Source organism: Crocuta crocuta, unplaced genomic scaffold (genome assembly GCF_008692635.1).
Source record: "Crocuta crocuta isolate KB4526 unplaced genomic scaffold, BGI_CrCroc_1.0 scaffold216, whole genome shotgun sequence".
Lineage (NCBI taxonomy): Eukaryota > Metazoa > Chordata > Mammalia > Carnivora > Hyaenidae > Crocuta > Crocuta crocuta.
The window spans coordinates 6,282,943-6,306,617 of record NW_027531504.1 but is presented as its reverse complement, the minus strand read 5'-3'; the positions used below and the strand labels follow the sequence as shown (position 1 = coordinate 6,306,617).

Below are 23,675 nucleotides of genomic sequence, written 5' to 3'. Positions count from 1 at the left end.
TTAGGGCTCTGCTTAGAAGAGGGCTCTGGCAGAGTTTAAAATGGGACCATGCAAAGAAGGCAACGGAATTAGGAGAGTTGTTCTAATCATTGGGACGAGGCAACAAGGACTTGCACCAGGGTCTGTGCTACAAAAGGAATAAAGATGGAAAGGATACAAGAGCAACAGCAGAGGCTCTTGTTGAGACCTAGAGGCAGATTCTGGAGCCTAGAATGTGTTTTTCGATTACAGAAGAAAATAAACAGATCTGAATGAAAAGAAAATGAAGTCTTGTGAAGTTTAAATGCTTAAAAAGGACTCGTGTAGATGTCCAACAGGTAGTTGCAGATATGGCCTTGCAGGATCAGGGAAAAAGGAGGTGTAAGATCTGAGTTATAATGAGGGTATTGGGAGGGCTGTGTTTGAGTTGTAGATGACAAGAATCCTGTTGTCACCTTCTATGCATTTCAACAAATAATTTCTCTTAAAAGACACAGGATAGGTATTTTGTGAGAAACCAATACAAGGCCTAACAGGAAAAATAGGATTTACCTCTCTGGAAATCCCAGTGACTACATTTGACTACAATGGATCTCAGACTTCAAAAACGGGAGTACAAATGGATGCATACTCCCAAGACATGTCACCATATGTTGTGGTAACATGAAATTAATTACTGGGTATTTCCTACCAACACCTGGCTAACAAAACTACACTTTATTTATATATTTTTCTAATGTTTATTTTTGAGAGAGAGAAAGACACAGAGTGTGAGCAGGGGAGGGGCAGAGAGGGAGACACAGAATCTGAAGCCGACTCCAGGTTCTGAGCTGTTGGCACAGAGCCCAGTGCAGGGCTTGAAGTCAAACTGTGAGATCATGACCTGAGCTGAAGTTGGACGCTTAACTGACTGAGCCACCCAGGTGCCCCCAAAACTACACTTTAAAGTTATCTTCCTTGGATAGAGCTAGTATGTTTTATGCTAAATGAAATACGTCAATCAGAAAAGACAAATAGCATAGGATTTCATTCATATGTGGAATTTAAGAAACAAAACAGATGAACATATGGGAAGCAGGGATGGGGGAAGGCGGTGGGGAGGGAGGCGGGGGAGAAGAGAGGGAAACAAACCGCAAGAGACTTAACAATAGAGAACAAACTGAGGGGAGGCGGGCGGGGATGGGCTAGATGGGTGATGGGTATTAAGGAGGGCACTTGCTGTGATGACCACTGGGTGTAAGTGATGAATCACTGATTTCTATTCCTAACACCAATATTGCACTGTATGTTAACTAAAGTTTAAATTAAAAATTTATCTTCTTCACAGTTGTTTCATTTCTGTTTTATATTAAAGAGTTGCTCTGATGATCTCATTTTCTAGGATTCTGATGGATCCTCTACATTTACAGCTGTCAGAGCTGAAGAGGAAGCTTGATTGAGCTTCCAGCTCAATCACCAAGTTACAGCAAGAACACCAGCTTCCCCCAGTTTAACCTGGCATCTCTTGCCTCAGTTACTTTTAGTGTCTTTTTGCTTAGCTTTACAAGTGCTCTTCTTTCTCCTCCTTATGAATGAGGAGAAACTTGAAAAGGGTGTGATGGAAACACCTGCATCAGTATAATAAATACAATATTCTTGGGATCTGGGTACTGTGTATATGTTCTCATAGAAGGCACCCAATAACACCATTTTTTTCCTCTAAAATGTTAGCTATCAAGAGATATTTTTTAAAGTAGCCTGACAACAAAATGTATATAATTAGGTTTCTCAGCTGATACTGAATGAGCCAAGTTACATAAATAATTGAGCAGCTTTAGTATGTTATGAAGGATTGATGAGGGGAAAGGAAATGTATTTTTACTATTTACTATTCCACATTTAAAACATCTTTTCTTGGGAGTGGTGGTAATCTGACAGCTTCCTCAGAGGGCTACATGTATTTTATATTTTTCAAAACCCTCCATGGGGCTAAGCCAATAGCCAGTACAATCATACAGGAGTTTCACATACAACCAGAATTACTAGAAGTTTGTGCAGTTTTTTAATTTTCTATTTAGATTTATGACTGGTTCTGGAATTAGCTAGCTATTGGAAGACAAAGTAGCCTGGCTGATACTTTTTAGATTCTGAGGTTTAAGTCAAACCTTGCAGTCAGAAGAAGTCTGAGAGCTCAAGAGGAGGAGGGAAGAACTCCAAATAACTTGTTGTGTGCAAAGTGTTAGACCCAAAGAAGCAGAAGGAAATACTTTATAAGGTATTATAAAGGTATTTATAAGGTACCTTGGTCTCCAAAAAGGATACTCTAAAAAGTGCAAGGATTTTAACATGGAAGCCTTATTTATGCTGTCTTGATTAAAGTTAGTGAACTGCAAAGTTTACCTACTGTGACAGAAAGACTGGGGAGATAGTCTGTGAGGATTGTATGTAAGGGTGCAACAGGGTTTAAAATGATTCCACAGCATGAAACAGCCAGGAAAACTACAGCAGGCAACTCTAGGTTTCATAGAAACTCTGGTGCTGGAACAAACAACATTCAAAAGGCTTCAGAAAGGCACTCAGTAATTCTTTCGGCAATTGTAAATATCACATTGAATTAGGAATCCTTTATATGAGAGCAGTAAGGAAAATTCCTGTGCCTTTTAATGAAATATTCTATGGATAACGTTGCCTTTTAAGATAATTTATATTCAGTTAAAGTTCAGTCAATAAGTATAAATTATGAACATCAAGAATGTCTTTAATCAGTGTGAATTCGATTTTTCAAATTCTACTCATCCAATTTTATGTACAAAGCAGTTCGCATGTTAAATAGTAAGTGCATGAGAATTATGAACATAATTCTTTCCTAATGAGGTGCACATTGGCAACTGGTTACAGAAATAAAGGCTTTGTTTTAATTGCCAGGGAGGACATAACACAAAGTCGTATTAAATAACCTTTACAAAATGAATACAATTTCAGTTAACACTGGCTTAGAATATGTGCTTTTTTGGTATGGTAATTCCAGTTCATTTTAAAAAGCACAATATTATAGGAAATGGAACATTATTTAGATGCAAATACCACTAATTACTTGGGCTCAGACCACTTTTAATAGAAAGGAGACTGTGTAATATGCTTACCATAGTTTACTTAAAAAAATAATACATCTATGTAGCTTTAAAAAAAAGGATTAGACTTAATAGAAAGATCTAGAGTTAATTATTTGTGTTCCTCTGCATTTGAAAACATCCTCTTTCCTACTACTCATAGCTCAGTTCAATGAAAACTTTCAGATTCTATCCCTTTACTGTAATTCCTTGATGATGTAACACTATCTCATGCCAAAAGAGTTGTAACAGAAATACTCTAGATAATTTACTGGAATTTCATTTTGCAGTTGCTGAGGTAGAAGTTGGCCACGTGTTTTTCCATTAAAAGACACAAAAAATCATCTAAGTTTATGGATTCAAAAAACATACTTTTTTTTTTCAATCAGCAGTTTTATAATAATTTCTAAACCAAACACTGCATGGAAATTTGCTCCTTGATGTGTGGTTTTGTATTTACAAAGACTTATCACCTCAGGTGAGAATGTTACAATGAAACACTATAAACACATGGAGAAGAAATCTGTGTCACAAGCAGTTAATACAGTATACAGTATTATGATAAGTTTTCTGGTTTCTAAAAAAAAGGTACTTTAGAATTCAGTGTGAATCTCAGAAATAATTCTGACCATTAAGTAAACATCAAAATTTAATAAATAACATACATGAAAAAACAAACATAAAAAAAAAAAACCCTTCTACCCAACACAATAATTTCTAATATCTGATGAAGATTTTGGCTGGATTTTCTTGGCAGTGTTCATTTATGTACAATTTTTGTACTGACTTTACTCCATTTTGATGAAATTCCACCATGTGAAATCACAGAAGAGATGAAACCAATATCGCTACAATATTGTGCCTTCCTGAAATGCTTCTATCCACCTATTGGTAAGAGAAATTTGTTAAGATTTATAGAATGCAATCATCTGATACATGTTAAGACAATACAGATAATAGCTATACCTGTGGTTCCAATTATCTTGACAGTATATTTAAGATCTTTCCTATACTAAACCAGAATTCTGTGTATATGGAATTATGTATGGAATATGTATATGAAATTGTGTATGGAATATGTAATATGGCCCAAAATTTGGCCTGACAAGTGCATCTTTTACTTCTATGAGGTGTGAGAAGAGGCCATTTCATAACAAGCTCTACGAAGTCCTGATAATCCCATATAATTGGTTTTGGAAATGAATACATCTGTAAAGGCCTTGATTTCAACCCCCTTTCTGGTTTTAGTAACACTAACTTTGCCTCTGTTTCCTTCTCTCTTAACTCCCTCAGGATCTGTAGTTTAAACCTGTTTTAGTATTTTCAGTGAAAGAGAATCTAACATCTGGTCTACTTCCAGTTGATCAAAATTTTGCATGCAATATAAAGTATCTCAAAAAGAAAAATGTCTCAGAATTTCATAGATGTCTTTATAAAATTCATTAGTCTCAGAGTTTATGTGACTATACCCACAGTTTCAACTATTCAGAAGACACTGGGAGGTAGTCACTTCGTACCTCCCTAGGACTGTAATTGCTTCTATGAACATCTGAAATCACCCAGTTAGTAAAAGCAGCCTATAACAGAAATAGCTCAAATTTCAAGGATAGAATTTTCAAATATTTAAATGCAAATGGCATGTTATATCATAATAAAGAGACTTTTAAAAAGTTAAAATTTTCATTAAAATGAACACATTTTAATATTCTGTAATTTGTAAAAAAAAAAAACTATTATATTACTGACTTCAGCAGAAACTTGTAATTTAGCCTGTATTAAATCTAAATTACAGTAAGCAGATTCTCTTTGCTGAACTACGTTCAATTGTCTTAAAGTTTTTCTATCTTGTCGACTTAATGATATAAACAAAAGATGTATATTCAAAAGCAATAGTTTTTTATCAGTTTGATGATGAATACAGATAAAAATCAGGAGAAGTGTAATACCTAATGGAATATTAGAGCAATTTATCTTTTATCCGAGTAGTTTTTACAGAAAAAAAGTGACATAATTTTAAATATTCTTCAGTTCAATTAAAAAAATTTAGAGTAACAGATATACACAGTAGATATCCTAACATAGACTGAAAAAAAAAAAGTGTTCCAGAGTATTTGCAACATTGTACCCGATTAATATGCAGGAGCATATGTAATTCTGGTACATTAATTCTAACTACCTTAAGAAAAGACAAGCCTTGCTTACTTAAAGCATTCTTTTTTTTTTATCTGCATGCATTGTTTTAAGCCTATTGAGAAAACATAAGCACATCTTAGTGAAAACAAAAACGTGTAACTTGTGAGGCCAAAATAAAAATCAAATGGAAGATTTGGTGAAAGGTAAACCGCACTATTTTGTTTACAAAGGACCTGGGTTCCACAGAGAGATGCTTCTCTATCAAACCACGACATGACATCAAAACAAATATTCTTGTTGGAATTTTGAAGAGACTGTTTAAAAGCCTTTACCATCTAAAATGATATCCATTTCCTTTTACTCAGTTATTGGGAACAGCATGGGAGCCTCTTAATGTGTTTGACCCTTTTCCCAAAGAAGTAAGTTAGCAAGCAGCTGTTTAAACTCCCGCTGTTCTATGGCACAATTGAATCACTGGATTGCCAAAGTCCTGGAATGTTTCAAGAGATGATCCTCACCCTCAATGAAGGAAAGGTCAAATGCCTCAGCTTCCTTTCCTTTCAGCAGAGCGGTTTCATGCTGTTTCCTCAGAGGTCAGGTATAGACAAAATATTTTGGACAGAACTACCTATTTTCTTTTCCCTTCTGCCTCCTGAAAATATTCCAGATCCTCTTGCTTGTCCTTAAAACGATTCTAAAGAGTTTGAAAAATATGTTACATCTTCCTAATTTGGATCTTTGATTTAAATTCTTAATTGTCCCCATGCACAAAAGTGGGTTATTTTAAAATCAATCATTTAACAACCTGAAACTCATGTATGAAAGAAAAATGTCTAAATTACTTACTTCTGAGCTGAGTGAGCATCATCTGCTTTGAACAAATAAAATAACATGTTTTTGTGCAGCAACTGGAACACTCTAGACTCTGAATTCTCATCTTTGACCTGAGTGACAGTGAACCCTAGTAAAGGCTGACTTTCCAAAGCTGCTACATCCTAATTTAAAAAGACAAAAAGGGAGATGGGGCTTTAAATTGATACAAAATTCAGATTTGCAAACTCTTAAACTATATAGCTCTAATTTTATATGCACACACTATATAAAACAATGATAATTCTAACAATGTTATTTATTTTCATTTATCCAACAGTATTAAGACATCCCCCACCCCTGCAGCTACCCCATGAGCCAGACACTGTGCTAAATAGTTTTCATTGGGTTCACACTCATCTAATTGCACATATTTCTCCACAATCAGGGGAAGCAGGTAATCATATTACTTTCATTTTATGGATGCAGAAAACAAGCTCAGAAAGATAAGTGATTTACCCTGTCCCACTAAAGAAAAGCTTGGCTCTTAGAGCAGTGGTTTTTATAGGATGTTGTTAGAACACAGGGTGATCAGATAGGAGAAAGGGTAATGTAAGAACAAATGGCTAGCCAGGAATTGTTTCTAACCCAAACAAAGTCTATCTTGCTTGAAGCCTCATCAATACAATCTGGGGATAGTCAAGGGACTGTGTTCAATGACTTGGCAGAAAGAATAAGAACTTCTGCCTTTAGTGAGTAGCCACATGACACCAAAAAGTTACATCTTAATACTACAGAAAATTCCCAACATTTTTGAGTAAGAGCTCTAAGACATTGTTGACATTAAAGATAACAGAAAAAAAAAAATCGCCCCATCAAAAAGCAGTGCAAAACAAAAATACACAAAACAAACAAATCAAACAAATATTGTGATTATTTCTAATTGGCATTATAAAACCAGACTCCCAAATTATTCATCTTTAGATTTCAGATCTTACCTCACTTGCAGCATATGTATACAGCACTTTATTTTTTATGACAAACCACAAGTGTTTCCAGGGCTTTTTATTGCCCTTTGATCTGTACAAATAGCCACTCATGGAAGAATCTTCTGTGTTTGCTGATACCTAGTAAGTAAACCCCATACATAGATTAATGGTTTTCAGACAGCAACAAAATTTAAAGTAACAAACTGCTTTTGATCATTGGTGCTGAAAGCAATAACCATAATTAATATAATGTTTCCGAATGAAATTATGTTCAAAGTCTGCTACTGTACAAATTGTGAATACTGCCATTATCATGGGCATAAAAACTCCTTTCATTTAGAAGCAATTCCAGCATTCTGCTTGAATTGTGCTTCCATGTATGTATTTCTTTGTGGTGTCACCTGTGTTTTCCTTGTTTCCAGAAGAAGAAAAATAATTCTAAAGATCAGAAATGAGGGGCGCCTGGGTGGCGTAGTCGGTTGAGCGTCCGACTTTCGCTTGGGTCATGATCTCACGGTAGTGGGTTCGAGCCCCGCATTGGGCTCTGTGCTGACTGCCAGCTCAGAGCCTGGAGCCTATTTCGGAGTCTGTGTCTCCCTCTCTCTCTGACCCTCCCCTCTTCACGCTGTCTCTCTCTCTCCTAGAAATAAATAAAAATATTAAAAAAAAAAAAATCAGAAATGCTTTTTCAAAGTAGCATCTTGGGGGACCGTATATGTTGTTTACTCTTCTTCATATTTTGCAATGTTAGGGAAAATTACTTAAACCTTTAACTCTGTTCCTGAAATAACTTTTTGGACTTATTGTATGAGGGGCACTTGAGTGGCTCAGGTCACGATCTCACAGTTTGTGAGATTGAGCCCCATGTCAGATTCTGCACTGACAGCACGAAGCTGGCTTAGGTTTTTCTCTCTCCCTTGCTCCCTGCCTCTCCCCGGCCAGACTCCTTCTCTTTTTCTCAAAATACATAAATAGTAAAATAATAATAATAATAATAAAGTTTACATTAAACAATATTTCATCCTTCTCATACAATTTGTAAGAAATAACATTTCATACATGATTAAAGGTAGACTTTAAAAATCCATAGAATCCACTTGTATTTGTTTTCTGTTGCTACATACAAATTACCAGCAACTTGGTGGGTTAAAACAACATATGTGTGTTGTCTCAGGAGTCCAGGCACAGCTTAGCTGGGATCTCTGCAGGTTCGCATTCAAGATGTTGGCCAACACCGCGTTCTCATCTGAAAGCTGACTAGGGAAGGGTCTACTTCCAAGCAGACTCAGGTTTTTGGCAGTATTCATTTCCTTGAAGTTATGAAACTGAGGGCCCTGGGCTCTTGCTGCCTTTTGCCTGGAGCTCACCCTCATTTCCATGCCATGCAAGCCTACTGAGACAGCTATTTACCTCTTCAAAGCCAGCATGAGAGAAAGTCTCTAGAGCCCATCTACAGCATATGGAGTCTCCTATAACGTAACATAATCATGGGAGTGACATGCCATTATCTTCCCCATATTCTGTTGGTTCAGAGCAAGTCACAGGTCCTCCTCCCACACAAGGGGGAGGAAACTGTACAGAAGTGTGATTATCAGAGAAATGGACCATGGAACCATCTTAAAAGTCTGCTCACCATTCTACTAATAACACAATTCCTAAATTTGGTTTTCTATTTCTCTCTTGTTCCTATGTTAAAAAGAAAAGTTTCAACTGACAGTATAATCATTGAAAACTTACTGCTTTTTTGCCTAGAGATTAAAACATTTTCATCCTTTTATGAAGCAAACTAAGTTTTTCTCAGACAAAAATTTGAGGATCAGAAACTGATCCTTAAAATCATCAAAAATAATAGAATTTCTATTTACCTCTCTGTTAATAGTTATATTGTTTAATGCTTGTTTATTTAATTTGAAATAGCATGCATACAAGCGGGGGAGGGGCAGAGAGAACCCCAACCAGGCTCCATCAGATCTCACAAACTGTGAGATGGTGACCTGAGCTGAAATCAAGCCACTCAGGTATCACAGCTAGTGGAAACTTTAATATTAAGTGCAAGCAAATTTATATAAAAAAAAAAACATCCTTGTAGAAGGTTATATTTTTTTAATTAGAATGTCTATGTTTAAATGAAATTTTTCTAGAAATGTAGTTATATTGGGATGCTACTATGTACTTTAGTGTTACTATGATTGCTCAAAATATTTTGTATGTTCCTCTTTTGGAATATTCTTAGTTTTTTGGCTCTAAAAGAATACCAGTCACAACACTGAATACTCATGAATAGTCCCCTCTATTATCTTTTTAAAAATAAAATTGGTCTTAATCAGCTTGATCACAATTCACAAAACTTTCCTTCCAATGTTTTGATTATTTATCTGTTTGTTTACTTATTTATTTATTTAAGTTTATTTATTTATTTTGAGAGAGAGAGAGAGAGAGAAAGAGAAAGGGAGCACAAATGGGAGAGGGGCAGAGAGAAGGAGAGATAGACTTCAAAGCAGACTCCTCATTATCAGTGCAGAACCCGATGTGGAGTTTAAACTCACAAACTCTGAGATCATGACCTGAGCCAAGATCAAGAGTTGGATGTGGGGCACCTGGGTGGCTCAGTCGGTTAAGTGTCCGACTCTGGCTCAGGTCATGATCTCACCATTCATGGGTTCGAGCCCCATGTGGGGCTCTGTGCTGATAGCTTGGAGCCTAGAGCCTGCTTCTGATTCTGTGTCTCCCTCTCTCTGATCTTCCCCTGTCACACTGTCTCTTTGTCTCTCCCTCTCAGAAATTAAAAAAAAAAAAAAAAGAGTTGGATACTTAATCAACTGTAACTGTGCCACCCAGGCACCCCTGATTTGATTATTTAAAACATAAATCAAGTCTAACTCAAGAGGTATAGCCTGCCATTACTGAGGGTACTGAGACTCTGAATATAATTCTAAAAATGATAACTTTCTGAAAATGTATCGAACATTTTTACTGGAATAAAAACACATCCCATTTCCTTAAAATGTTGAACATAAATTACCATGTGACCAAGCAGTTCCACTCCTAGGTATATAACTAAGACAAATGAAAACATATGTCCACACGGCCATTTGCACACAATATTCATAGCCCTGTTACTTATAATAATCCGAAGGCAGAAACAACCCAGATGTCTATTAACAAATGAATTGATAAATTCTGATATATACATACAATGGAATATTATTCAGATTAAAAAAGAAACAAAGTACTGATAACGCTATAACTTAGGTGAGCTTCTAAAATATTGTACAAAAATGAAAACAGCCAGACATAAAAGGTCACATATTATAGGATTCTTTTTACATGAGATATCCAGAATAGACATATACACAGAGAAAGAGAACAGGTTAGTGGTTACCAGAGAGGGTGGAGAGAGGGGACAAGGGCGATGGATTATTTAATGGATACAAGGTGCTTTTATGGGGCGATGAAAAAATTTTGCAAGTAGAGCAATATGGTGGTTGCACAGTGTTGTGAATACCCTCAATACCAACGAATTGTATTGCTTTATTTTTTTTTTAAAGATTTTATTTATGTTTAAAGTAAACTCTACACTGAATGTGGGACTCACACTTATGATCCCAAGATCAAGAGTCTCATGCTCTACCAACTGAGCCAGCTAGGTGCCCCTGAATTACTGTATATTTATTTATTTATTTTTAATGTTTTTAATTTATTTCTAGGAGAGAGAGAGAGACAGAGCGAGCAGGGGAGGGTCAGAGAGAGAGGGAGTCACAGACTGAAATAGGCTCCAGGCTCTGAGCTGGCAGTCAGCAGAGAACCCGACGTGGGGCTCGAACCCACGAACTGCGAGATCATGACCTAAGCGAAAGTCGGACGCTTAACTGACTAAGCCACCCAGGCACCCCGAATTACTGTATACTTTAAATGGTTAATTATAAGTTATGTGAATTTCAACTCAATTACAAATAAAAAGACAAAAAACACAGCTTCCCAAGTACAATACTTTTACTTGTATAGCACTTAACTGGAAAAATTAGTTTTCCCAGTCTTATTTCAAAGGAGCAAAGCAGTGATTCTCAAACTGTAGTATACACCTGAATCACAGAGAATGCTTATTAAAGTTTCTATAGACCTTGTGTGGGGCCTAAGAATTTCCATTCCTAGTAAGTTTCCATGTGGTGCTCTGGAGGACACTTTGAGGACCAGTGGAGTAAAGGAAGAAATGCCTGCAGTTAGGAAGTAGAGGTGTGACAGCAGAAGGTCTGTTTGTGTGGTTGGTTGGAAAGATGTATAAAATGGGATTGGAGTCAGGCTGGCTCTAGTCAAGAGCTGAAAGGAGTTTAGACTGACAAGGGGAACAAGTGTTACCATGGCATCAGCATAGACAGGCAAACGGCTATAGAGAACTGAAAACTATTTCAGTTGGTTAAGAACCTTAAAGTTCTGAAGGTCAATTTAGATTCAGGAACTGAGTGGGGCGCCTGAGTGGCTCAGTTGGTTAAGTGTCCGACTTCAGCTCAGGTCATGATCTCACAGTTCATGGGTTCAAGCCCCGTGTCAGGCTCTGTGCTGACAGCTCAGAGCCTGGAGCCTGTTTCAGATTCTGTATCTGCCTCTCTCTGACCCTTCCCTGCTCACGCTGTCTCTCTCTCAGAAATAAATAAAAAAAATTAAAAAATAATAAAAATAAAGTAAAATTTAAAAAAAAGGAACTGAGTGATAGAAGGGATAGTTCAGAGTACTAAATCCCCTTAACTAGGGGTGCCAGGGTGGCTCAGTCAGTTGAGTATCTGACCTCAGCTTAGATCACGATCTCACAGTTCGTGAGTTCAAGTGCCACATCAGGCTTGCTGCTGTCAGTGCAGAGCCCACTCCAGGTCTTCTGTCTCCCTCTATCTCTGCCACTTTCCCACTTGTGCTCTTGCTTTCAAAAATAAATACACATTAAAAAAATAAATAAATCACCTTAATTAAAGAAACTTGGCAATTAGAACTTTAAGTCCTATTCTTACTATTTCATGAAATTGGCTGTAAATCATTTCTTAGTGTTTTAACTGCCGTGATGAAATACATTCCACTTTACAGAAAGAACACAATCTTGGTCAAATTTTTAGAGTTCTCTGCTTCCATGTTCCACAGTAGAACACCTCCAGAGTATCCAAGCAAGAGAACAAAATTTAAACTTCTGCTGGCCACAAAACTGGCTGTAGGTGGAACTAATAAACTAATCAAATGGTGGTGGTCAGATACACAGTGCTGTACGTTACCTGACACTGGCTAACTGAACTTGAATTTGAGATGGGATAGGATATTGGTGATGCCTGTGGATTATACCACTGGCAGATTTAACTGTGCAGACTATCCTAACTTTTTAAAGTTTTCTTTTAAGTTGAAAAGAAAGACAATTATTATCAGTGAAGCTGTATACAGCCAACAAATGCTTACCAATAACAAACTGTGCAGATCAGGAAATGCTAAAAAAACACCCAAAATATTCTGTAGACTTTTTCCCTCTGGTAAGAGTTTTCCTGAAAGTAATTTTAAAAATTCACATGTGTCTAAATTATCTTTACTTTCTATCATTGCTATAAAATGTTCTCCAAACCTTTCAACTGCCATTTTCTAAATGACTCAGGTCAAGCAAGAGAGTGAGGCATCAGCCACATCCATCACCAGTATTAAAATGCCATGTCTTAACAGTGGTGGGAAATGACATCTTCCTTTATGAAAGAAAAACAGTGTATTATATGCATATGAATAATTCAGCCTGTATCAGGTTGCAAGTTTAATGGAAACACTTACTTCTTTGAGAGCAGCTGGGATTTTTTTCTGTTTCCTCCCTGATGGAATACTATGTAAGACTGATGATAAGGCACTTGACGGAGATTTAATGTTTCCAGGAGATCCAATCTTAGGAGAATTCTGGTGATCTAAAACAAATCAGATTCACTTATGTAGCCAATGGTAAGCATTCTGCAATTCAATTTAATTCATATCAATTACCACTGTTGCATAAAATATCCATGGAAGAATACTTGAGAAGCTGAGGACACTGAGATCCCTGGGGAAAAAACGATGGATGGCTGGAAGCTGTGTGGGAGAAAGGCTTTCTCCTGTCTATGATTTTAAGATTTTTCAGGTGTGAACCATGTTAAAGGATTACTCTTTTGTGCCTTCACAATTCTGAAACATGTTAATGTACTACTTAATGTACTAACATGTCAATGTATTAACTGAAATTAATTCTATAAATTTTCTTTAATGTTTATTTTTGAAAGAGAGAGACAGAATGAGTGTGAGGGAGGGGCAGAGAGAGGGAGACACAGAATCTGAAGCAGGCTCCAAGCTCTGAGCTGTCAGCACAGAGCCTGATGCAGGGCTCAAACTCACAGACCGTGAGATCATGACCTGAGCTGAAGTTGGGACACTTAACCAGCTGAGCCACCTAGGCACCCCCTAAACTAATTCCATAAACTTCTGACTTAAAAAACCCCCAACAACCTAACAGCAGTGTTTAGTATCTAGATATATGACAAAATAAGAACATTATAATGAACAAAATGCTAGAAAGGGGGCTAAGACAAGACAGGGAAGCCATTAAACTTGACTGCAGAAGTTCAGTGAAAGCTGAGAAGAGAGTAAGATGTTTGAGTTGGCCATTACAATATAAGTAGGGGTCTGCCAAGTCAAAAGGAGGAGGAAAAAGACTCCCTGAAGTCAGCATAACCAAAAGCAGAGGTATGATATTAGATCATCTATTTGGAGAATAATAAGGCTGAGGAAAAAAAGGCTGGTTCTAAGGAACATGGACTGTTGTTTAAGTTGTGGGAAATTAAAGGTCTTTTAAGCTGGGAAGTGACATGAGCAGACTAAATTTAGGAAAAAAACATCTGGCAGTAGGAAGGAGGAAGAGTTTGTAGCAGAAAACCTGTTAGAAAACTATTATAGTAGACCAGATGAAAGATAGGGCTGAAATGAAGGACAACCTTTTTGAAATTTAGATACAATAGGTTTCAGGAATTTAACCAATGCTCTCTTCCAAAACATAAACCTGAGCAGTCCTGCTTGCTGCACTCATCTTAACTATGGGGATGGATACCTGCAAACAGTGAGTAGGCATATATGATTTATCATTTTGTATTTGGTAAAAGCTGAACATTTTAGATATACCATAGAATCTCACCAAATCAGTCCAAGTGATTAGAAATAGGCTAACAAAATGCCATCTAGTATATTACCATAGAGAATTATTTTATAGTAGACAAAAATGATTTGTTAATGAGCACACAGTTGTAAAACTGAAAACTTCAAAATTACCTGAAAGTTACAGTTCTTTTGTACTGTTTTAATGCATTTCATCCTATAACTGCACTTCTACAATTAGTATTCTATGAGTTAAGAAAGCTTAATTAAGAAAGCAAAATCCTTTGTTTTAAAATTTAAGTATATTTACTTATTTGTGTGTGTGTGTGCATGTGTGTGAAAGAGACAGAGAGAGAGAGTTTGTACACCCACATGCACAAGTGGGGGAGGGGCAGAGAGAGGGAGACACAGAATCTGAAGCAGGCTCCAGGCTCTGAGCTGTCAGCACAGAGCCCAATGTGGGGATCGAACCCATGAACATGAGATCATGACCTGAGCTGAAGTCAGAAGCTCAACCAATTGAGCCACCCAGGTGCTCAAGAAAGCAAAATTCTTAATATCACCAATCATCTTGCTCACATGCCTAAGATGATTCTTTCAGAAGGCTGTTTGAAAGCATCTGGGAATAAACGAATTTGTTAAATCTCTACTTATATATTACCTAGTTTCTGCAGTTCTTGGAAACAATGTTCACATACTCTTGCTGGTTGATTTTTCAGGTAATCTAAACCATACTTATTTGACGAACAAGCTTGGCAAACAATCTGAAAACACATTGGAATTATTTCATTTAGAATAACAGTATCAAACCATCAAGTTTGCTACAATTTATAATGCTGTCTACCTATAGTGCTTTCTAAGCCTTTTCACAACCACCAACTCTCAATTTCACCCCTATGGAGTCCAGGCCTGTAGTGAACTCACACACTGGAAGATGAAGAGGACACATTATTATGACTCTCTGCTAACTCCATAAAATAAAACGCTAACAGTGTTAATGTGTGCAGAATGTTCAGAACCGCGTATGGCATGCACTAAGTCTTCTGGTAGCCATATTGGTCATCAGTGACGTTGACCTGGTCATCACTGCTGCTGTAACCACAGCCATGTCTGCTGCACTTCCATCAAGCATCTGGCGCTGTATGAAATGCTCTCGAAATAGACCTTGTTTAGTCCTCATGGTAACTATCTGACATCATTGTCACTATGCTCATGAAGGTCTAGAAGTGTCACCAGTGATAACTTCAATATTGAAAGTATCTCTATTAAATACTTAGTATCTAGATAAATGTAGTTTAAATAATTATCAGCAAATATAGGAGTCTATTTAACTGTGAAATATTTTAGTAAAAATTGCCTATTATTGACATTCTACAATAACCTTGGTAGATAAGGGTAACAACGGCCCTATGTCTAAATATTTAGAGAAAGTATCATCCATGACTCAGTATCTTTTTTCCCCCTGCCACGATTTACAGGAGACATGCTTCCTCACTATGTACAGCCTGGAGCTATAAAAAATCACAGTGGAGATGGGCTTCATCTTCTCCAACCTTTCCGCAGGCCCGGCAGTGGTGCCGTCTCCAGGTCAGAGTAAACTCGCTCGTGCAGATCATACACATCGTGGCTCTGGTATCAGGGATCCAGATGGGAGCCTTTGATCCAAGAGGACTGACTTCCTCTTTATTTTCTGCATCAGCCTGTGGAAGAACAAGACTTTTCATTATCTCTGTGCTCACTGAGTGCTATAGGTTCAAGTCCCCCCCCGCCTTTTTTTTTGGGCAATACTGGCTCACAATTCTGATGGAATTATCAAGGATGTGGGATGAATGACAGGCCATTATATTTTTCATGTTCTCAGGATATTAAGATTAGCTATATTTAATAATCCTTTAATGCAAAATTAACTTAGAAAGATGTCTATGGTAGTGCCATGACAGCTGATTAGTTTCTTCCTTAAATGATATGCTATTTCTCAAATTTTTTACAATGAAGTTTTACAACCAGAAAAAATAAAATGTGCTATGTGTTATCATGGACTTGCAGTTAAGACATTAATAGGATATTGAGCTCTGAAATTATACACACACGTATCTTTCTGTGAAACACATGTTGCTTTTCTAAACCCCTGGGAAAAGCTTCTTCAAGGTAAAAACTGAAACACACTGAAAAAAGAATAAGGAAAAGACAATACCTCATCAAGACTCCTACTAGGACAGAATGTGATTCGTTTTTTAGCATACTCTTCTATTGACCTGGAAATCGCTTCTAGCCATTCATCCCTTTCTGTGGCAGAACTGTTGGGGGCAAAAGAAGGTTCCATCAACCAGATGTCAGCTTTTATTCTTTGCCTTTTTCTTACTTCTTTTCCTCCTGCCATGGCAACAGATCCCACCAGCCTCCAACAATGCTGGTGACGGGCAGCAGCTCGAGGTTTGTGTGCACAAATAATCAGAGCAGGCACTGCAGCATGCATGGCATTTTATGAAACACAATGCTTTTTTTCTTCCCCAACATCCTGCTTTATACTTTTGAAGTCTCTTAAATTTGGAAGTTTTTTTGCTTGGCTTAAGAGCTAATCATACAATTAATAATTAGGGTTATTTCCATAACCAAGGCGTTTCCTAAGATATTATCCTAGAATTTAAAATTATTCCAAGGAATCAAGTGTCAAATCCAAGCTTACAGCATAGAATCCTAATATTTTTAGGTCATTAGTTGCTAAAAATTTCTAGAAAGCACACCGGAGTAAAGGAAACATGCATTTGGTATCATAAACAGATGTCTAGGGAGCGTTAACAAGGGAAATAGCCCGCAGTTGTTGTTAGGACTCCCTAACTATTCATGTTTTCTGTTCCTACCCTCAGATCATCAAGAGCTACGGGATTCAAATCTAGACAGAAATGGACCAAATGGGGGAAAGCTTGTTCAGGAAAAGGCATTCTTGTTTTGCTTTTTTGCAACTACACCTCCTCCAAAAACCTCTGATGAGTGGTATCAGCACAGTTAGCTTTAGTTGTATACTCAAGAGTGAGAGGCACATTTTAGGTAGTGCGTGTGTGTGCAGACATAATCATCTCTCAAAAAAAAATCTACCACAATAATGGAAATAGGACTGTGTAAGGAAATGTGTGTTTGTTGCAGAGAGGCATATGAAAGTAGGTAGGTGTAAAAGGACATGATATCTGCAATCTGCTTTGAAATACTTTAGGAAAAAAAATTTGTGGCAGAATCTTGATAAGATTCAAATCTGGGCGAGTGAATATGCAGTTTCATTGTATTATTCACTTTAATTTTAAGAATATTTGCACTTTAAAGTTTATTTATTTATTTTGAGAGGGAGTGCATGTGTGCACATGAGAGGGAGTAGGGGAGGGGCAGAGAGAGAGGGAGACAGAATCCTAAGCAGGCATTGCCTGGCTCCATATCAAATTGTGAGACAGGACCTGAGCCAAAATCAAGAGTCAGACGCTTAACTGACTGAGCCACCCAGACGCCCTTAAATAATGTCATTATGTAGAATGGTATGAATGGGCGTATTTTGTTGTATTTTGCTGAGCGCAGAGCAAGTCAAGGAGATACTAAAAAATCACTCACTTTCCCCACAATAATTATACTCAGAAATGTACCTTCCTACTAAATAGCTTAAGTGTCATTTAGAATACATATTTATATGGTTATTAAAAAGTAGAAATCTGCTTTTAAAAATAAAATTTTAAAACCAATATAGTTCTCAAATTTTCATTATATACCAGGAATAAAGTAAAATAGAATAGCTCTTATTTCTCTAATCCAAACAAAACCTGCCTCAATTACCTCTCCTACTCTACCATTACTGCCCCAGCTAGCTGCCAGTTACTTAACAGTTACTACATGCCAGCCAACTGTGCTAAATGCTTTACAAATGTCATCACATCGCAGCCTCAGAGCTACCCCATGGACTATATCACTGGATCTTACACCCCATCTCCCCAATCCCATCACCACCACCAGCCAGCAGCATTTACAGATAAGCAGTCCAAGGATTTGAAATGTTAGGCAACTTCCTTTAGCCAACAACATGATGTGGTATCAGACCCAAGTGTGGCTAAAGACTGAACCCTTTGCCACCATGTCATTTATCTCTGTTCTCTGAAGTACGTTATGAGAATACATGTTCAAGCTTCCAAGTAAACATTCATAGAACATTAAGGTCCCTCCTAACTCCCCTTCCTCTACTTTTCAGTGGAAGAGGTAAAAGAAAGCAGAGAGGCAGATGGCTAATTTGAGCTTTGCCGTCTGATTTTTCTGGAGCCCTGGGAGCATGTGGAATGTGATCTGACTGTGCAAATCATGTCACATATGCTGTTCTTTCATTTAATCATTCCTGGCTCTCTCTTGTGTGGGGATCTGCCAAAACAATATTTACCAGCTCTTGATAACACATTTCCCAAAGACCACACACATTTGCCTGCAGTACTGAGTAGACATTCTAGCACTTCTTTTGTACGTGGTTAGTAGAACAATCAGCATCTTCCTCAGTTAAACCAACTTAAAATGCAGTTAAACCAAGTGTATTCTTTATGGAATGTGCCTATTACCTAAAAAGAAAATTTGTATTAAATAAGCACATTCTCCCATTGATTGGGATGCATTTCCAAAGGGAAAAATCTCCAATAGAAGGGATTTCAGGTATGTTAGATCGTGCCACACTATTTACTGCCTGTTTTACTGTGGAATGCTATTCTAAGGTCTAAAGTCACGTCACTTTATTTCAATTCATCTGAGTAGGAGCTAGAGGAAGCCCCTGCTGAGGGCCAGGTACTAAGCTATGAGCTGGGCACACAAAACGCACACTTGTAAGGGCTCATATCTAATTGAGGTGAGACATGAAAACAACTAATTACCATATGATACAATAAAAGCAAGGTAGAGGAGTAACGTAGAAGCAGTAAATTACCTTATTTAGGGAGCAGGAAGGCTCTGCTGAGGTGATGACTAAGTTAGGACTGGAAGAATTTAGGAGTTTGACATAAAACTCTGCGGTGTCTCTGTGTACCCTCATTTGCCCTTCTAGCTTTGCTTATCTTCTCGAAGCTGATGACTCCCAAATATATGCCAAGTCTGGGTCCCCTTATGACCTTCAGATCCTTACAGACACTGCCTCATTGATGGCTCCATTTTGATGACTGATAGGCACATCACATTCAATATGCACCTCTGAAACTAAATTCCTGATTCTTCCCCCAAAGCTGCTTTTCTCCCAGTGTTCCCTATCACAGGGAATGACACCACGACCTGAGACAGTATGCAAGCTGAAGACTCACTCTTAATGCTTCTTTCAATCCCCATGTCCACTTAATCACCTCCCTTTACTTCCCCTCCCAAACCATTCTCCACCCAGCAACCAACTTTTAAAAAGGCCAATCTGATCACATCAATCCCTACTACAAACAAAAAAAAATCCCTACAAGTGATTTCCTGTGGCTCTTCAGCTCCAGACCCAAATCCACAAACTCTTTCCCCTGTCCCTCCAGGCTTACCTTGGGTCACTCTCCCACTCATTCTCTATTTCCATGCCATTCTGGTCTTTCAGTTCTTTGAATATGCCATGCCCCTTTCCACCTCAGCACCTTTGAACACATTATTCCTAATGAGCAGGAGCCTCTTTCCTTCCTCTTTGCCTTGCTATTCAACTCCTACTTAGGCTTCATAACTCAGTGAACACAGCAGGTCTTACAGGAAGCTATCCTTCACTGCCCTTTCTCTACCAAAGTTAGTTCAAGATTCCTTTTTCACAGCCTCATAGCATCTGGTAGTTTTCCTGTGTACTACTTAATCATAATAATAACTGATTGTCTTGACATTTTGCTAAGTGTATGTCTTCCCTAATGGAATGCAAGGTCAGAGAAGGAAGGGCCCTTTTAATTCTCCACTGTATCCTGATGCTTAAAACACTGCCTGACCCAACGTAGAGGCTCCATATTACTTACTGAATGAGGGAATGAATTCCAGGCAGAGGCAGCTGCCTGTGCAAGGCAGAAGGATGTGAGGTAGGCTGGCATGCATGGAGAATACATAGATCCAGAACATGCCATGTTTTGGTGGGGGTGAAGACAAGGAGAATGGATGGAAATCAGGCTGGCGTGGTAGACAGGAACCAGATCACAGGAGGCCTTCGTAACTCCTTCCTACATGTTACAGAGTACACAGCTATCTGTGCTTGGGGGAACTCAGAAGAAGAGCATGGTACACTGGTGGCATTCAGTACGTGTCAGTTCTCCTCCCCGGCCCCCCCCCGCCCCGCCCCAGCCACCTTCTTCCTTCCTCAGAAATTTACTTCCCCTTTATCTAGAACTTTCCAGTTTATCATTTCTCCTGAGTAACCCACATTTAATCCATCAATAAACCTATTACCTCTATCTGATTCTGAGCATTTCTTACCATTCTAGTACAATAAAGCATCATCTAGCTTCCTATCTGGTCTCCCAACATCTAGACTACACTCTGATGGTCTATCATCTACAAAGAAGCCAGTGTCCTCTTTTTAAAATATAACACCCTCGGATGGTTTCCCAACACACTTAAAAATCCAATGACCTTATTAAGTTTTAAGATGCCAAAAGAAAGTTTTATTATCTTTTCCTGAACAATTTAATTTTCATTTATTTTTTAATGTTTGTTTATTTTTGAAAGAGAGAGAGAGAGCCTGAGCAAGTGGGGGAGAGGCACAGAGAGAGGGAGACACAGAATCCAAAGTAGGCTCCAGGCTCTAAGCTGTTAGCACAGAGCCTGATGTGGGGATCACTTGAGGGGCTTGAACTTACAAACCATGAGACTATGATCTGAGCCAAAGTAGGACGCTTAACTGAGCCACCCTAGGCACCCCAAAAATTTTTAATAAAATGGAATTTTGTTTTTACCAAAGCATTCATATATATATATATATATATACATGTTAATTTATATATATATAAAATAATTTTAGAGAGAGAGAGTAGGCGTGCAAGTAGGGGGGTGGGGGAGAAGAGAAAGAGAATCTTAAAGCAGGCTCCATGCTCAAAGTGGATGGAGTGTGGGGCTCAATTCCACAACCCTGGGATCAGGACCTAAGCCAAAATCAGGAGTTGGATGCTCAACCATCTGAGCCATCCAGGCACTCCTACCAAAGCAGATTTTTCATTAAGATATTTAAGTGTAACTGAAAACTTGACTTTCTTATAGGTACAATTTCTCTGGATATTTGAAAATAACTTTCTTGATTTTCAGAATCAAGCTTAAGTATTTGTCAGGAGCCTATTGCATAGGGACTTGATGTCCTTTGTACTTTTGTTCAAACTCAAACAAAAAAAAACCCCAAAAAAACAAAAGTTACAGTTCCAGATGATCAAGAGTTCACTATCACTTTCCAAGTATTAATCTGGAGGATGCTTCAGGTACCACCCCCCCCCACCCCTGGCCCCAAAACTTCTTGCTCTGGCGGGTAGCTGGGAAGCATCTGACAAAACCCTGAACAAACCCTATCTCTCTTCTGTCATCCTGAGATTTGGTGTCAGGCAGCAGTGGCCATTCCATTTCAGCAGAGTGACAATGACCCAGGGGGCTGTTCTTGTGGTCCTGATTATGGGAAGTCAGACATCTGGTCTCAGTCTTTGATATTCACGGACATAGGCAGAATTATAATGGTTAAAAACATGATTTTCAGTGTCAGATATACCTAGGTTAAAATTTCAGCTTGACTGCTTATTAGTCCTATAATCTTGGATGCATTATTTAACCTCTCTGAGTCTGCATTTTTCGCATCTGGAAGGTCAAGACAACACCTACTCCACTAGTTATAATGGAAACTGAAAGAGAAAATAAATATAAAAGTATAGCATTGTGCCTGATGCAGAGAAATAAACGGTTCCAGTTAGAATGCTTGCTGCTGCTATCCAGATGCGACAGTTGAGCATGGCTGTTGGGGTCTCTCCCTGCACCAGGCCAATCCTGCCAAACATCTACTTCTGCCATTTGGCCAGTAACTCAGCAATGTACATGTACGAGTCATAAAACTTCTGATTTCCTTGGCACTTGATTTAGACAGCGGTAATATATTTTGATTTACACATAAGTCAGTGCAGGTTCCAGTCTGAAGCAATGTGGTATCATAAATAAACAATAGATTTAAAAGTAAAAAAAATTTCATTTGTATTCTAACTTGCCAACTATGTATTGTTAAGACAGCAACTGATTTTTCTCTTAGTCTTCCTCATTTTAAAAAAGTTGTTTTAATGTTTTATTTGAGAGACAGAGCATGAGTGGGGGAAGGACAGAGAAAGAGAGAGACACAGAATCCAAAGCAGGCTCCAGGCTATGAGCCCGACATGGGGTTCGAACCCATGAACAGTGAGATCATGACCTGAGCCAAAGTTGGATGCTTAAACAACTGAGCCACTCAGGTGCCCCTAGTCTTCCTCATTTTTAATGAGATGAAACCCACTCTGTATATTTGTTATGACCTTTCAGTGTTATGTGAAAACTTCCTAGTGAATCACAAAGCACTAGATATCTTTAAAAACATTAGGTGCCATTGCAAAAAGATTTGAAGCATTTACTAAAAAAAAAAAATTAGCAAGGCACTTTCAGCTTTATTATTCTTTTCATAGGAACACTTTTAGCTTTGTGCTTCTAACACATTATTGGATCACCTCTCAGACATTTTACCTACATGGCAAACCAAAAGTAAACTGCATGGTTTTAGGGAAGAAACTGAAAAAGAAATAAGCCTAGTAGTTAACCCAAACGTAAAAAGTGTTGGAGACATATGACCCTGTAATATCAGCAAATTCATGTATAAATGTTTTAAAAATTTACCTGGCTGAGAGAATAAAGGAACGTTCTACACTTTCAATCTTTAATTCATTCTGATATCCTTCTTGGGTAGGTTTCCTGACCTGAAAGAAAGCAAGACAATTTAAGCAAACTCACCCTATTGCAAATCTCATCTCTGAAGCATAGCTAAAGCTGCCCAATGCCCTTGGTGTGGTCATTCACCACCAACCTCATACCCAGCTTCTTCTCCCACTGCTGTCCCTCATCTACTCTGTGCGCCAGACAGAGTTAGATACCTGCAAATGCACAGGCCCAACCTTCCCACCTTCAGGCTGTGGCTCACACTACTCCCCTCTATCTGCAATGCCTTCTCCACATCTCAGCATGGCTGTATGTGACCTACTCTTTAAGGCTCGTGGCTCTTCCTCCAAAGACTTCCTCCCTGTTTCCCAGCTGCTACCAGTTCCTCCATCGGGTCCCATCGAAAGTTGCACATTCTTTATTTTCTGAACTCCTCCAAATTTTAAATATGCCTTCATTGGTTATTTGTGCCTTTATAGGTATTTATGTACAGTGTATTATCTGACCTCTGGGTGAGGCAGTGACAAAATCATGACAGTTCATCTTTGTATTTTTCACCAAACTTAGTACCATGTTTTGTTTATAGTAGTTCTCATTAAATACTGCATGAATAAATTAATGTGAGTGAACAAATGACTACTTAAATGAATAAATGAACATATAAATAGTA

At 38.1% G+C, this 23,675-nt stretch overlaps 1 protein-coding gene across 2 annotated transcripts in view; it reads right to left on the bottom strand.

Annotated features, from left to right (window-relative positions):
• Positions 1-2,643: 2,643 nt before the first annotated feature.
• FGD6 (FYVE, RhoGEF and PH domain containing 6) overlaps positions 2,644-23,675 on the bottom strand; it is a 110,112-nt gene continuing 89,080 nt past the window's right edge. For both annotated transcript variants that reach the window (XM_077772162.1, XM_077772163.1), the window contains exons 14-21: positions 22,967-23,046; positions 16,326-16,428; positions 15,685-15,831; positions 14,793-14,895; positions 12,791-12,918; positions 7,010-7,138; positions 6,048-6,196; positions 2,644-3,953 (exon numbers count right to left, since the gene is read on the bottom strand). In XM_077772162.1, coding sequence (XP_077628288.1) covers positions 3,917-3,953; positions 6,048-6,196; positions 7,010-7,138; positions 12,791-12,918; positions 14,793-14,895; positions 15,685-15,831; positions 16,326-16,428; positions 22,967-23,046 — 876 coding nt within the window. In that variant the 3' untranslated portion in view covers positions 2,644-3,916. The remainder of the gene's footprint in view (positions 3,954-6,047; positions 6,197-7,009; positions 7,139-12,790; positions 12,919-14,792; positions 14,896-15,684; positions 15,832-16,325; positions 16,429-22,966; positions 23,047-23,675) is intronic.